The sequence below is a fragment of the Drosophila montana genome, unplaced genomic scaffold (assembly GCF_035044405.1).
Source record: "Drosophila montana isolate Dmon_TW-CO22-7 unplaced genomic scaffold, ASM3504440v1 contig_3733_1, whole genome shotgun sequence".
NCBI classification, from domain to species: domain Eukaryota; kingdom Metazoa; phylum Arthropoda; class Insecta; order Diptera; family Drosophilidae; genus Drosophila; species Drosophila montana.
Window position 1 is genome coordinate 12,317,974 of NW_026998620.1, and position 15,894 is coordinate 12,333,867.

The 15,894-nt window shown below is 40.9% G+C and overlaps 1 protein-coding gene across 4 annotated transcripts in view; it reads left to right on the plus strand.

Annotated features, from left to right (window-relative positions):
* The window catches only part of jvl (javelin-like), a 59,659-nt gene extending 43,968 nt beyond the window's left edge, over positions 1–15,691 (plus strand). For 2 of the 4 annotated variants that reach the window (XM_064694801.1, XM_064694803.1), the window contains exons 2-6: positions 7,243–7,823; positions 7,885–8,152; positions 8,222–8,700; positions 8,758–10,519; positions 14,248–15,691. In XM_064694801.1, the coding sequence (XP_064550871.1) occupies positions 7,243–7,823; positions 7,885–8,152; positions 8,222–8,700; positions 8,758–10,519; positions 14,248–14,811 (3,654 nt within the window). In that variant the 3' untranslated portion in view covers positions 14,812–15,691. Of the gene's footprint in view, positions 1–7,144; positions 7,175–7,242; positions 7,824–7,884; positions 8,153–8,221; positions 8,701–8,757; positions 10,520–13,165; positions 13,267–14,247 lie in introns of those variants that run through there. The other 2 variants (XM_064694802.1, XM_064694804.1) reach the window with 2 other exon arrangements.
* Positions 15,692–15,894: the final 203 nt, after the last annotated feature.

Consider the following 15,894-nt stretch of genomic DNA (forward strand, 5'->3'; position numbering starts at 1 on the left):
CCGGTGGGGCTCTCTGTGCCGCTGACAAACTGCACATAATAAATAGTTATAATATGTATTTTGTATAAAATAAATCAGAGAGCTGAAAGTGAAACGTACCGGATGTTGGCAGATTGACAAAATGACGGCGCAACGCCAGCGCCTGAACGAAACTGTGATTATATAGAGAGATAGATTAATCGCTTGGGTGGCTGCCAGTCCATCTATATGTCCGTCCGTCCGTCTGTCTGTCTGTCTGTCTGTCTGTTTGTCTGCTCTCTGTCTCTCTGGTTGGATGCATTGACAGATTGTTGCTTAGCTGGATGCATAATCGCACAATCATGCAGTCATTGGCACATTAAAAGCGACAGGCCACGTACAAAGAAACCAAATGCAACAATAGCAAACTTGGCCATTTTTTTTCCTTTATTTGTTGTTGTTGCTTTTGTAACTATTTGTTGTAATTGTTATTGTTGATCGCTATTGTCAAAGTGCAATGAACAGCGAAATTAAATGCAAGCCAAGTAATGCGGAAAAGGGCGTGTTGTCTATTTAGGACAGACTGCAAAACAAACAACATTTCCAAATTCTATTTCAGTTAATGGGGCGTGGCTCTGGCAACAATTGGCCAGCTCGCGCACCAACTGTAATTGGAGACGTGCAAAGTTGTCGAAAGTGAACAACTTCCGGTTAAGCGGCGTCATATCAAATCGCGTGAGCCAAAACAAAATTATGGTCGAATGCTAATTGGCAGAACGAGCAACAACAGCAACAACAGTGCAAATGTGTGAAAAGTTTTGTGTGAAAGCGCCGCCAACAAATTGTGGCAACAATGAAATATTGACAACAATTTGTTTAAAAGCAACCAAACGCTGCCAGGCTTGTTTTGCTATAACCCATATGCACAGACCAGGCCAGGCCATGCTATATTATGCTATATACTATATAGTATATACACTTTAGTAAGCTAAGTCCCATGGCTGGGGTGTCTGGCCAGCGGCCATTTTCACATGTTGGCTGGCAGCGGCGGAAAAAATCGATTAGAAATCGCTGGCAAATGGACAGCAAGAGGTGTGCCCGTTGGCCACAACAGACAGCAACAGCAACAACAGACAGCGACAACAACACCAACAACAACAACAACGTCTATCAACAACAGGCAACACTTTTGCTGGCAGCCAAGTCCCCAAAGGATACGGATACATATTGACAGAGGGTTCGTCGGGAAACTGTTGCCAGCCAATTTATGAACATTTATCAAAGCGCAAGCGAAAGTTCAAATAGCTGCGAAATGAAACGAAAATAGAGTGGCCGAAAAATTGCTATTAAAACTATAAAACAGTTAATTAATTAAGGCAAACCAGAGTCTGGTCAAACGAACCAACAACTAACTTAACAGAAACCAACGGCCACTGACCACTGGCGCCTTATGATGTGTTAACCAAGTTGTTAATAACATTTTTTTCCTCTTTGACTAGTGTCTGTGCTGCATAATTTATATGCTTAATTAATTTTTTTTTTTTAAATAATAATTTTGCGGAACATTTTGTAGCCTGGCATTACATAATTTTTATCTCTGCCTTGCAAATGTTTAATGGGCTTTAAAAATTGTAATTTTTTTTTTGTTTTTGCTTGTTTGGTAGATAGACTTGTTAGTTAGTTGGTGGGCAGTCTTTTGGCAGTGGCAATCGTGCATAAAGCGCTGTGATTTATGGGTAACTGGAGCAACAGAAATTGGGGCCAATAAAAACTGACTAAACTATATTGGCTGGACAGCAGAAAGTTGAACTAGTGTGTGTATTTAAAGCTAGCTATTAATTAACTAAGATTGAAGTGCTTTTAATGCTTCTTGCTTAATTCTCTAAAAAATATGTATATCATTAGTTTAAACAGTTTTTATTTTTTGACAGCTTTACACAGCTTTAAATACATTTGAGGTAGAACTGCGTGTGCTTTCTTTATAGTTCATATTTTATTTAAACTTAATCTAGAAGCACAGTGTAAAAGGCTTAAGAAAAGCACAATTGGTTGTAGCGAGATTTTTTGTAAAGGTTTTTTAAGATGAGCTTCACTTAAACCAGATAAAAATTAAGTTTTAAAATTATTTTTAAAATATACATTGAGGCTTTAATGAGTTTTCAAAGCTTTATGCCAAGGAATGTTGTCAAAGAAACTCGTAGAATTTGATAGATGTATTTAAGCCAAATATGCAAACCGAAACGCTGCTCAGATTTATGTGTTGCAACAATACAGAAAAGAAAAGTATTTTTATTAAGTAAGCAAATGCAACTTTAATAAGTCGACTTAAATAATTCAGATAATTACAAAAATGTTGGTAGGAAGAAAAAAAGAAGAAAATGACTAAGCCCGGCCACAAAAATAACAAACAGAAAAGTGGAAATGTGACAGGCGGACGCTTCGTCACTTTGTCCAACAACCGATGATTTTTTACATTGCAACAACCGCAACTATTGTTGTTGCTGTTGTTGTTGTGTGTCTTGTAATTTGCCGTTGTTGTTTGTGTTTGGTGCTGTAACTGCTTAACAATTTATGTGTGTTTGTGTTTTGGGGCGCTTTGTAAAAGTGTCGAAAAATTGTTAATTTAATTACAACACTTGCATCGGTTGAGTGCGACGATTACCAACAAAAAGCCACAGACACAGACGCCAAGCACACATTTTAGACAATTGTTGCCTTTGTTGTTGTTGTTGTTGTTGCTGCATGTTTGGTCTTTTGGCAATTGCCACATATGAAACATGTTGCAAGCAGCACACATGAATTTTTTTTTTTTTTTTTTTGTTTTTGTTTTTAATATTGTTAGAATTATAAAACTTAAATTACAACTAATGGCGTCTAATGGCTGTCTCTGTCTCTGGGTCTCGCAGATGTTTAGATTGCAGTCGCTAACGACAGCCAAATGCAATTGTATATTATATGTATCATACTTGCTGGCGTGGCCAACGCACAATGGCCCAGCCCCAGCCCCAGCCCGAGCTCCCGCTCCAGCTCCAGCTACAGCCGCTGGCCCCGCCTCGCCCCGTTACCGACTCCAAAAGCGTGGCCTTAGCTCGTGTTGCGTCAGAGGCGGCCGGGCCGAGCCCAACGCCAACATGAAAACTGCATTCAAATTGAATTTGAATTGAAAATGAAAATTACATATTATTGGCGTAGTCCATGCGCTGCGCAATGACTCTTCAAAATGCTATAAGTCATGTACGCTGGCAGGCAGTGCAATTAATAAGCGCTCCAAAATGCATTATAAGACACGGCTTAATTACACCCAGACACATGTATAGAGTTAGATAGACAGGCATATACTATATACACATTTATGTTATGCAAACGCCACACTAATTGAAAAGTGCTGCACTTCAAAAGAAACCAAACTGTTTTCTAGGCCCGCTCAAATATCATCGAACAAACAAGGTAAAAAGAAATTTCTTGAGAGGCCGCACGAATCGCGGCTAAAAGTAATCACAGTAAACAATGAAGTGCGGCGGGGGCCGGGTAGGCTGGGGGGAAAACCACTAAACAAAAGCATAAAAGACAAAAAATAGAAATTTTTGTAGAAGCGCAGTGAAAATTTGTTTTGCCAGTTGGAGCGTAGCCAGCTTTAACCAGCTAGCATTACGTATACGACGCGTTGCACTTCGAGAAATAACTAAGCGAAACAGCAGTAAACAGAGCCTAAAATCGATCAAACTTACGTGCCAGGCACGTTGAAAGAAGCAAGGGGATGATGGGGTGTGGCCCATTGCAAAGTCAAAACAACAAATCAATTGTCACAGTTAAACGTGTTAGCTAAGCGACTTTGCCTTTGCATTCATTAAAACAGACCCCAATGGATTTTAGAGGCCGCTTTGTAAACTGAATTGGAAGTTGAGTTTTAAAAGTAAAAAAAAAAAAAAAAAAAACGGTTAGCATTTAAAGTGCAATGTTAAGTAAATATAAATAAATGTATTAATATAGTCTGAGTAACCTACTCGAATGATCATCAAGTTTTCTTATTAGTTTCTGGCTCAGTCAAAGTAACTTAATATTTATCTTTTTATATTCATATTCATATTACCTGAATTTTTTCGACATCTTTGAACAAACAAATCCCATTAAGAGAATATTATACTGCCATACCGATAGCGGGAAAGTGCTTAATTTTTTGCATAAATTATTATTTTAAAACATTTTTATTTGTTTATTAAATTGCGATAGTGTATTTTAATTCCAAGTACGGTTCTCAAATTACTGCTGTTTATTTACTACTGCTAATAGTTAAATTTTATTAATGATTCTCATAATCTTTTGTGTTCATATTCTGTTTCGATTGAAAATAGTAAAAACTTGTACGTTTTCCATACTACACTATATTCTATACTCTAGGGAAAGTTCTCAAAACTCTCACACATTATCCCCCCCCCTTTTATTTTTTTTTTACTATTTATTTGTGTGTAGTTTCTTGCATATATAAAACTCTTTTCTAATCATTTGTTTTAATTATATACAGTTGTTGGATTCCTGTTTATTGTCTTTTGTTTATTGTTTATGATGAGCTGTATTATTAATGGCTTTGTGTCTGGTACTACGGGCACTGCGTAGTGTTGCAGGTACTGGTACAGGTACAGATACAGATACATATACAGCTATAGATATTGACGGGTATTTCTATAAATACCCGCTTAAACGACTCGCATGTCTTGTCAACATAAAAACGGCTGCTGCTGCTGCGGCTGCTGGTGAGTTGGCGAATAGAATTTTTCATGCGTTGGCTGGCGTTTCGATGTCTAATCTAACAGCTCAGCTGGTTCATGTGGCAAGAGCCCAAGCCTCTTGTTTGGTGGGCAACTTGCAACTCAAGTGGTGGGCAGCTTAATTGAGCGCCAAGTGCTACGTGCTACAACTCTTTTCGTCTGTCATGGCTCACAGCGATAATGTTGTTGATGATGATGACGATGATGATCAACCCAATTGGGCTGCAGAGATAATAATAAAAAAAAACCAAACTTGAAGATTCAGCAATGCGTGGCAGTCGCTACAACAGACGACAGTTTTCCGCCCACACTGCTCCGAAAGCTGAAGATGATGACGACGCCTCTTATGGAGATGCCGCCACACTACATCTTCTTCTTCTGTTTCTTGAGAGGAGGCGCAGCTTGAACAACGCCTTGCTTGGATTGACAAGAAAACCCTTGTGTCTGATATATATAAATATGTATATGTATTTCTAATACTTGGAAGATAATTAGCCAACTGTCTGCCTGGTCAACTTGTGGGCCAAAGGCCAAACTTGGCTGGCTAATTGAGCAATGGGTAGACAACTAAAAATAAAAGAAAAAAAAAACAAACTTTGAAATCATGTAGAGTCTCTCTTCGCTTGGCTTGACAGTCATCTCGACATTGAGCGCTTATGAGTGACGGGCGACGTTTCAATTGTTCGGCTTCAATTTCGTGGTTGACAATGGATTTTGCTATATAATTACACGATCTTCAACTGTAGCTGTAGCTGTAGCTTCCCATGGCTTCGCATTCGCCACGCTCCACAGGCAAAGCGGCCACATCTGACAGGGCTAACAAAAAAAAAACAACATTATAAAAAGATAGAAAAAAGTATTAAAGTGCATTGTGCTTATGCAATGGCACAAGCAAATAAAAAAAAAAAACCAAATTATGTGCTTTACTTCCTGGCCCGGCTAATTAGCTGTTAAATAATGGCCCAAAATGCACCGGCCCAAGTGAATGTGGGCCAATTGTCATGCTTCATTTGCAATCTCATATTTTTGCCCATTAAATTGACCAACTTTTCGTAGCAATCAAGCACAAGTCAATCGCTCAGTCAATCAACTGGCATGCAATCAGATTTTTATGATTATTACTGTTGAGAACAGCGGGTCGAACATTAGTTTCTTTATGCCTATGGCCACATCTATGTGTATATATATATTTATACTTTTAGCACTTACCATTTGTTTGATCAATAGCGGAGCGAAGGAATTTATGTTTATCGCATGTGAAAGTTATCGAGAAATATTCTCGTCTAGTGAAAGCGTGCGGCGGCGATTGTGACAGTTTGCTGCACTCTGCTGCAACAGCTGCTGCTGCTGCGGCTGCTGCACAAAGACTTTACTTGGGCCAAGACGTGCTGTTCTAGTTGCAGCAAGTCATGAAAGATTCGTCGACTCGAGATAAACAAACAACATGATTGTCACAAATTGCCAACAGCATGCAGCAATTGTTGCTGCTGTTGCACTTTTGCTACAGTTTTCTCCTTGGGTCAGCGGCCCGCGCTGCGCTTCAATTCATCAATCATAATTTGTATGTCATTCACTAATCGCTTTACGCTGCTCCTGAACTCCAGCGATTGCCACACGATGATGAATTGAATTTACTGCCTTTTTTTATTTTTTTGCTTTAATAGTCTTTTTTCCTATTGTGTAATTAGCTGGCCAAGCTTAAAGCTTACTACAAGTGCTACAGGCTTAGGCTTTCGTAAAGCGCTCATAGCCAAGGCCTGCTAGATCTTAAGACCTTAAGAGAGATTTGAAAACAAGTTGCTCCGCTTTATCCCATAGATCTTTGTGCTTTTAATATTGATTTGTTTCCTGAGTGAATGCTGTTTATATAAATTGTTTAGTTGTATGGGAATTAAATGAATCCACATGCCAAATTTGCTAGATCTTGCATATATATAGTCTCTCAGATCGAAGAGTACAGGGACAGAGCAGTATTGTTAGGCAGTAGAGCACAAAAACTGTAGCTGTTAGCCACACCCATTTAAATATGTGTCAAAATGCCAAATAGTCAAGTAATACATATTGTGATATAAAAATAAAGCTTACTACAAGTGCTACAGGCTTAGGCTTTCGTAAAGCGCTCATAGCCAAGGCCTGCTAGATCTTAAGACCTTAAGAGAGATTTGAAAACAAGTTGCTCCGCTTTATCCCATAGATCTTTGTCACGAAATAAATATGCTCTAAATGCTTTTAATATTGATTTGTTTCCTGAGTGAATGCTGTTTATATAAATTGTTTAGTTGTATGGGAATTAAATGAATCCACATGCCAAATTTGGTAGATCTTGCATATATATAGTCTCTCAGATCGAAGAGTACAGGGACAGAGCAGTATTGTTAGGCAGTAGAGCACAAAAACTGTAGCTGTTAGCCACACCCATTTAAATATGTGTCAAAATGCCAAATAGTCAAGTAATACATATTGTGATATAAAAAAATATCGATTTAAAATACAATTCCTTGTGCTTGTTTGCTTACAGAATGACGGCTTTGAACTACCCGCAACGCATGGCATCTGCAAAACAGACGGCAGCTGCATTAGCCAACACAGAAACAGCAACAGCGGCAACAACTGCAGCAGCAGTGGTGGCCACGTACGCGTCACAGAATTGGCCAGCGGCGCCATGGAGTGCCTGCCATTGAGCGGCGGCGGTGGCGGCGGCGTTGTCACACATCATCCGCATCTGATGGCAGCGAGCGCTGCTGGAGGCACTGTTGTTGCTTCGCCAACGGCAACGGTGGTTGTGGGTGCCACATATCCGCACCATTTGCACCACCATCATCATTTGAGCCACCATGCGCCGTATAGCAATAGCTATGGCAGTCATCCGCATCATCCCATTCACAGCGAGCAGACCAAGTCGCTGCAGGAGCTGCAGCATGAGGTGGGCGCTCTGTTGGAATTCCGAGATCTGGTCATCGAAACGTTTCCCGATCTCAAGCATAAAATGGCCTCCATGTCTGCCACACCATCTACGCCCAGCTCTGTGGGCGCGTTAGGCGGCAGTCACTCGGTGGGCGGCGGCAGCGGTGGTGGAGGTAGCTCCTCGTTAGCAGCGAGGTGCGTAAGCGACATAATTTTAAACCAGCCTGCAGTCTTTAATCCTTTTCTCCTATTGCAGACGCGAATGGGAGCCCGGAATACGCATGAAGCGCAAACTGTCGCACAAGGAACCGTCCACGACAACGGCCGCTGCAGCCGCATCCGCTGGAGCTGAGCCGTCGTCCTCGTCGCTAACACGCAGCCGCAGTAACTCGCACAGCGGCAAGAAAGAGCCAAAGAGCGGAGAGAACAACAACGGCAGCGTTGTACAGGACTCCGGCTTCTCAACGGAGACCAGTTCCTCCAAGGAGGGTCACAGTGCCTCCTCCACCAACGGTGCTATGACGGTAAGCGGCAAAATAATTGGAAATCTAAAACACGGCAACGCTCACTTAAATATTTGTTCCTCTTCACAGGTGGCCATAGCATCGAATCGCCTGAGCTGCGCCGAGTCGGACGATGAGCTGCTCAACCTGCTGGATGTCATACACCGAAAATCGAATCGCTTACGCGAGGAGGTCGAACAGCTGCAGAGCTATGAGCGCCAACAGGGGGATGCGGCGAAGGGCGCCAAAAATGGTAGCGGCATGACACCGCAGCAATTCCGAGAGCAGGTGGAGCGACTGAATCGCGAGGATATCAAACAATTGCGCAAGGAGCGTGATCGTCTGCTGGACAAGCTGGCCGAAATGGAGGCGGAGACTTTAACGGGCCGCATAAAGGCGGCCAAGATGAACGATCAGGTCGAAGAGTTGATCAGCGTCAAAAAGGATCTCGAAGAGCAGCTAAAACTGGCCATGGCTCAAAAGCTGGAGCTGAGCTCGCGTGTGCAGCAGCTACAGCTGCAGCAGCAGCAACAACAACAGCAGCAGCAGCAGAGCAAAAGCTCATCCAGGTAAGCAGCTAAATGAATTGATGTCTCACTGAGTTCTAAACCCCAATTTAATTGCAGCGCCAGTCAGTCAGAGCTCTCCAGTCAACGCAACTTTTTATCCTCCGCGACGACGGTGCTCTCCAACAGCAGTCGCCCCAGTCTAAGCAGCAATAACACATTCCAGCCGGTTGTGCTCGATCAGCAGCAGCAGCAGCCAACGCCGGAGGCATTCCATCAAAGTTCAGGCAGTGATACAGCAATAGCGGCAGCGAGAAGGCAACAACAACAGCAGCTGGGACGCTTGGATGGCGTTGTGAGCACGCCTGGCGCCCGGAATACCAAATGCCGGATTACAGACTCCAAGCGCTTCACGGCCATTTTGCTGGAGACGAATGTGCTAGAGCTGCAGCGACATCTGCTCACGCTGACTGTGCAAAACCAGGTGCTGGCCCAGAAGCTGGACTCGTCCAGCAAGTCAAAGTCGCTGCTGACCAAGCGGCTGGACAAGAGCGTAGAGGATACGGAGGAGCTGCGCTTTCAGTTGGAGGAGAAGAACATCGAACTGGAGGGCACCAAGGCGCAATTGCGCGTCCTGGAATCCCGGCTACATGGCAGCAGCAGCACCAATTCGTATCTAAACTCCTCCTCGCAGCATGACTACGAGACGAATCGCTCGTCAGCTTCCACCACGCTGATGCTCAGTCGTCGTGGCGTGCCCGATTCAGTAGATTCGGCATCAACATCGGTATCGGCGGCCATGCCACGTTCCGATCAGATAAGCACGCCCAGCATGAAGGCCATGGTGCCGCTGGCCATGGAGGAGCTGCAGCAGCACAGCAGCAGCACCGAATCCGCGCACGAGCACGAACCGGAACGCACGCCCAATGATTCCACGCAGAGCAAGACAATGGTCAACATCAGTCCAAGTCCGCTGGGCAGCAGTACACCCACAGCAGCCGCCAGCAGCAGCAGCATTGCGGCACGCGTCATGAGCTCCAGCGTGGGCGGCGTCAGTCCATTTGAGCAGACGCCGTTGCGCAGCCACGCTTTTCGCAAGTTCAACAGCGCCAGCAAGCCGAGCAAGATACCGCTGCCGGGCAGCAAAGCGGCCGCCTACTTTGCGGGCAAGCCGCCAACGGGCCGACCCTCGACGGCGGGTCGTTCGCCGCCATCGGTGCATAATTCCAGTAGCGTCTCGTATGGCAGTAGCAGCAAATCCTCGCTAAGCCGCAGCACTGGCAATCTGAGCCAGAGCTTAAAGCGTGGCGATTCAGCATCCAATCATTCGCTGAGCACGAACACCAGTCGCAGCTCGACATCCTCCTCCATACCGCTGGCCACCACACCATACTCATCCAGCTCGGCTGGTGGCAATCGTAGCAGCCACACGGCCACAACGACTCCGTCCCCGCGCGTGCTCCAAAACTCGCCATTGCCCAAGCTGAAGCGCGAGACGCTCAGCTCACGTGTGCGGCACCTCGACTCACTTTCGCGCGCCCAACAGTCGCCCGAGCAGCACCAACAGCAGCTCAACAACAGCAGCAGCAGCGGAAGCGGCGGCGGCGCCTCGCACAAAAGCGCCCAGATGAGCACCAGCGGCAGCTCCAACTCCATTGCGGCACAGTTGAGCACAACGCTGCGCAAGGATCTGCAGCTGAATGCCACAACGGGGCCATCCTATCAGCGACGCGCTGCTGCCGTTGGCAGCAGTGGTCCAGCGGTGGTGCGTCGCTTTAGCAGCGCCTCGGTGGGCAGTGCGAGGCTGGCGCGTGAGCGTGAGCAGAGCAATGACCCGATGGCCACGCCCACGTCCAGTTATGGCGACAGTGATAGTGGCAAGGTACGCACTTTAAAGTCAACATTTTTGGGTTGGTTCAAATGAATAATATACTTAGTTACGATATTGATACTGATACTGATAATAATGATACATATACATCTATATATACCTACCTACGCCTTCGACTACGAACAACACAACAACAATAGAAACAACAACGAGAACACGAAATACACTTCAATACCAGTTACAGTTACCAATATATCCAACTGGCCGCATACCTTATATATACATAATATAAATCATACGTTGTACACATACATACATTATGGCGACGCCCTGAAATAAACCCCAGTTTGTACAGAATACCTATTTGCATAGAAGGTTTCATATGTTTCTGTAATTTCAATACATCTAGAACGAAATCTTAAATAATATGATGTTTATTAAGCTTTGAATTTGTCTTTTGAAAAAACACAACTGAAATGTTTAGGAACTAGTTCTTTTCGAAAGCTAATCAATCGAAACAGTTACGCAAATCCTTAAATAATTTGTTGTGCTCATTACATAAGTTCAATGCTCAGGAACTAAATAATTTATTGATGTTTAATAGTCAAGAAAGCTAGGAGAATTTTAAGAAATATTTCAAAAATATATTTAAAAAAGTTCGATATGTTTACAAACTGGTGAATTAATTAAAACTTAAATACTAGAAATAATTTGGCGCATTAAAGTATAGTTTGAAAATCAGCTAATTAAAGTTTCAGGAAACTCAGTAATTTATTTGAATACTTTAGTCAAAGATTTTCGGCAAATCTATTGATAAAATCGTCAAAATGTTTAGAAAATAATAGCTAATTTTTTTTTTCAACTCACTTCATGAATATTTAAAGCAACGTTTAATATAATGGTAACAGAAACTAGTTTCATTCCGTTTACTCTATGTAATTTCATTTCAGCAATATCGCTCTGCTATTTTAATCAGGTATCATTTTTGTCATCAGAAATTTCTTTATATATGGAATATGTATATTCTGATCAAGAGAAGCTACGCATAAACGCGGTTATTGTTGTCTCGTTTAGGGGTTTATTTTATGGCGCACATAATTACATGCATATTTATTTATAAATAATACATACACATGCTTATGCATACAACTAACCTACGATGCATACAAAACATACATTATATATATATAATCTACTATATAGAACTATGTGTATATCTAACTAACGATCGTTGGATCAATAGATTGTGTACTCTTGTCGTGCCTATGCAAGCAACAAAAAAAGTTAATCAGAAAAGACAGAAAACCCTTCTCGTCGCACTTCGACTTGCCCTCAGCGTGCCTGACCTTACCCAACCTATGCCGCTCCCCCCTCACTGTTAGCCCCCACCCTCGTCCAGCACCCGCCTGCCATGGAAGGGCTTATCAAGCAAAGGCAGCGTCTTATCAGTTTTATTACATTTTTTTGTTTTTTTTGGTTTATTTGGTCATTGACCAGAGTGAAAGGTGCCACCTCCACTGCCTTGCCTTGGAGCGGAGCAGCTATGCAAATTAGTCGTCGCAGCTGTCGCTATATTTAATTAACAACAATTGCACGCGCCACAACTACATATGTATTCACTTCTTTCTACATATATAAACATATATTATTATTTTTTTTTGTACATACTCGTAAAACAATGCCTATATAAGTATAAAACGCTTAAGTGCAACATCATTTACCATATAAATCATACTCGTACTCGTACCACGTTATGCGAAAATCATGTAAATTGTTTATCATTATATATATATTTAAATATCGTTATTATAAGTTGTACTTCTCCTATCTATCAGGCAGTTACTCATTCGTGTGTGTATGTGTGCTAAGCATTAATTGTAACTATTATTATTTTGCGTGTATGTGTTTAAAACTGATTTCTGTTATCTATACTATAAGTTGATGTATCTACGTACCACTTACTTACCAATTTGGCCTAATTTAAATGCTAATTAATCATTTATTATGATCATGGTCTAATACATATATAACACATATGCTTATATACGCAACATACACATACATATACACATATATATTAAGAAATATAAACAAAAACAACAACATAATTTGGAACTTTAATTTTGCTAAGCCGCAGTTGCTGCCATGCGCGAAATTTTGTTTTAGGCCACGCCCACAGCTTGCCTTTAAATTCTTGCCCAACATATATTTCCATATATCATCGTCATCATCATCATAATCATCATTGTTGCCATGTTTCATTTTCAGCTTGGTCAGCGCTCAAAACTAACCTCAATGTACTCAAAACATATTTTACACACACATACAGAAATCACGGTCAAAACTCATACTTTGCTAGAAAAACAAAACAAAGTTGTATACACCAAATAATTGTATCTAATGCCGTAATTTCTTTTTACTTTTACTTTTTTTCTTTCTGCGCGTTTTCTCGCTCTATGTATGTCTACTCCACATGTAAAAAACAAAAACGTAAACCCAACAAACAAATATGTTGTTTACCCGTCTGTTGTTAAAAACTCACACGTTTTTCTATTTTGTATATTCAAAACTGCCCGTACCACAAAAATCCTCAATAAAAATATAAAAATATATATATATATATATATATATATATATATACCTATATATATCATGCCCACCCAACAACCAACCAAACCAAACCAATCCAACAAACAGCCTATTGAAAACTGTAACTAAAACCAATTGTGAAACAAAAAAAAAACTCTTCCTAACTGCAACATACCTAACCGGATACGTTGGATAAACATGTAAATTAATGAGATATATATACATATGGACTATGGTGGTGTATTGATTGATTGATTGATTGACGTTGGTGGTGAAAATTTAAGCTGCATGCTGCAAATGAAAATGCTAACATAAAAGCAACATTCCAAACGCGTGCGTCACACGGGAGATTATTTTGGTAACGGACAGCGAACAGACGATGCCAATGTCAGGATAAACGCGCCCAGCTCCAAGCCTCAAGCTCAGCTCAGCTCAGCTACAGCCTCAAACAAAAGCGTGGAGAGCTAACTGAGCTAGTTCTGTTGTAAATCGTTTGTCTGTTTTTCTTATAGACAAAGAACTAAGACACTTTGCCGCAAATTTGTTATACGCGTAAGTCTCTCTTTTGTTGTAATTTCATATTTGTAGGTTAAGCTACCACCCTTCGCAAAAAAAACAAAACAAAACAATATACAGCCCTGCACAACACTGCTTTATTTGCTTATACAACACTGAAACTGAACCAACGAACAGCAAGCATATTGGCTTACATTTTGGTTGTACTCTTGTATTTGTAGCTTTTTCAGTAGCTTAGCCAATTTCTACACACATCCAACCACCCAGCCCCCCAGACAAACACACACACACACACACATACCTACACTCTCTCTCTCGCTCTCTCTAATTTCCAATGCAGGCAACCAACAAATTTACCAACTGGTCATAAGTAAGCACATTTTCGAAATGATTAGCATTTTCTTTGGAGAACATTAACGATTTTCCAGCTAATATATTGTACATATTGGACGCTCTGTGCTAATTAAAATACCTAGACAATGGTTGTGGTTCCTAACTCTATCGCTAAATGCTCAACAAGATTTTGTGTTTGTCTAACATTATAAACAATTTTATATCCTACCTTATGCCTTGTGTTTGTTTTTGTGTTTTCTGTTCTGCCTTAAAATCGCTGACAACTAAAGTTTTGATATTCTATTTTCTTTTGCTCTTCCATTTAAAACTCTGATGCACAGAATTTGGCAAATTTCATTCGTAAGCCAAATTTCCGTTTCAATAACAACAATTGGCATTTATGGCAAACGAGCAACAACAACAATAAGAACAACAACAGGCACAATGTCGTTTTAATGGAACCCCTAACATATATCAAAGAGCTGCCAAGCGATGAAGCCGATGTGTCCGAGGAGACGGCTTACGATTCGTATTACACGCAATACACAACGCCCGATTCGATGGACTGCGGCAGCGACAATCTGCTGGTGACCTTCGACTATGGTTACAGCGATTCGATTGGGGCGCCACCAATGCCAGCGCCAGCTTTTGCTGAGGATGACCATGGTGCGGATGGCGAGTGCGCCATTTGGTTTGGCACGCCCCCAAATGATGCCAACGCATTCAAGGTGCATCATGTGCAGCATAAGCCGCAGCTGCTCGAAGAGAGTCTGCAATCCTTAATATCCTACGATGTAGATGACTTTGAGGAGCAATCGGAGTCAGAATCAGAACAAGAACAAGCGCAAGATCCAAACGCAGACAAGGCAGAGTTTTTCTATGATAGCATTGAATGTTGCACTTAAATTTTCATGCAGCGGCATTATTATATAGTTATATATACATATATACATATATATCCATTTGGGCGGATGTTTTTTGTTTGATTCATTATTTAGCTAGTCTACGCAACTGTTAGGCACGCGGTAAAATCTTGACAGAGCGCATTGAAAGCATATAGTTGTATGTATTTAAGGTGATGTATGTTTGCATGTACTATATCTAAAGACATGATTTAAGCAATACGGAATGATGTATGCACATGTTGTTCACGTAAATTTGTATGAACTGTACTAGGTCAGACCCATATGTAAATTGTTTGATTTTCTCCTATTTATAGCTATAACTAGATTTAGAGATTTACTAAAGTATACCCCACTACTATATTGATTTGAGCATAATTTATATCTAGTTGATTGTGTGCATCGATTGTAAAATTCGTTGTAAGTTTAATATTATTATGCACTATGCTTACTTATTTGTACTCTCAAACTAATTTTATGAAACTCGTATTAGACAGCAGCTATACAATTTAGTTGTTAATTTGTGAAATTTAGTTAACACCCAGATTGCATGTAATGTATGTACAGGACTTTTGATATAAACTAAGCCAGCGTATGATTGTATTGAATTAATTGTCTACACATAGAACTTATCGTATATTGTTATCAAAATGCGTTTACTACATTTATAAAAACCAATTTGAAAACAAAAGCAAAGTTGATCATCAGAAAATGATTCAACGTTAAAAAAAATACATATACTATTACTTATTCAAAAGGCGAGAAATTTAAGCGTATATCCATTTAAATAGCAATTGTAATTGAAGACAACATACTTATTAAAAACAAAACAACAACAACAACAAAATGAAAAGACAAAAATAAAATCTATAAAAAAAATTAATTTAACTGTGTTTTTTATTTATTTTTATTTGCAATTCATAAATCAGAGCCATCAATAAAGTGGCAATGATTTAAACTAATTGAAAATTTTCTGGCATTTCTAGCAGCGAGGTATGCCGAACATGAAATACCCTTTAAGTTGCCTGACTGCTATCAAAACTGAATCTGTCTGAGGATAAAAACTTGAAGAATTACATTATATTC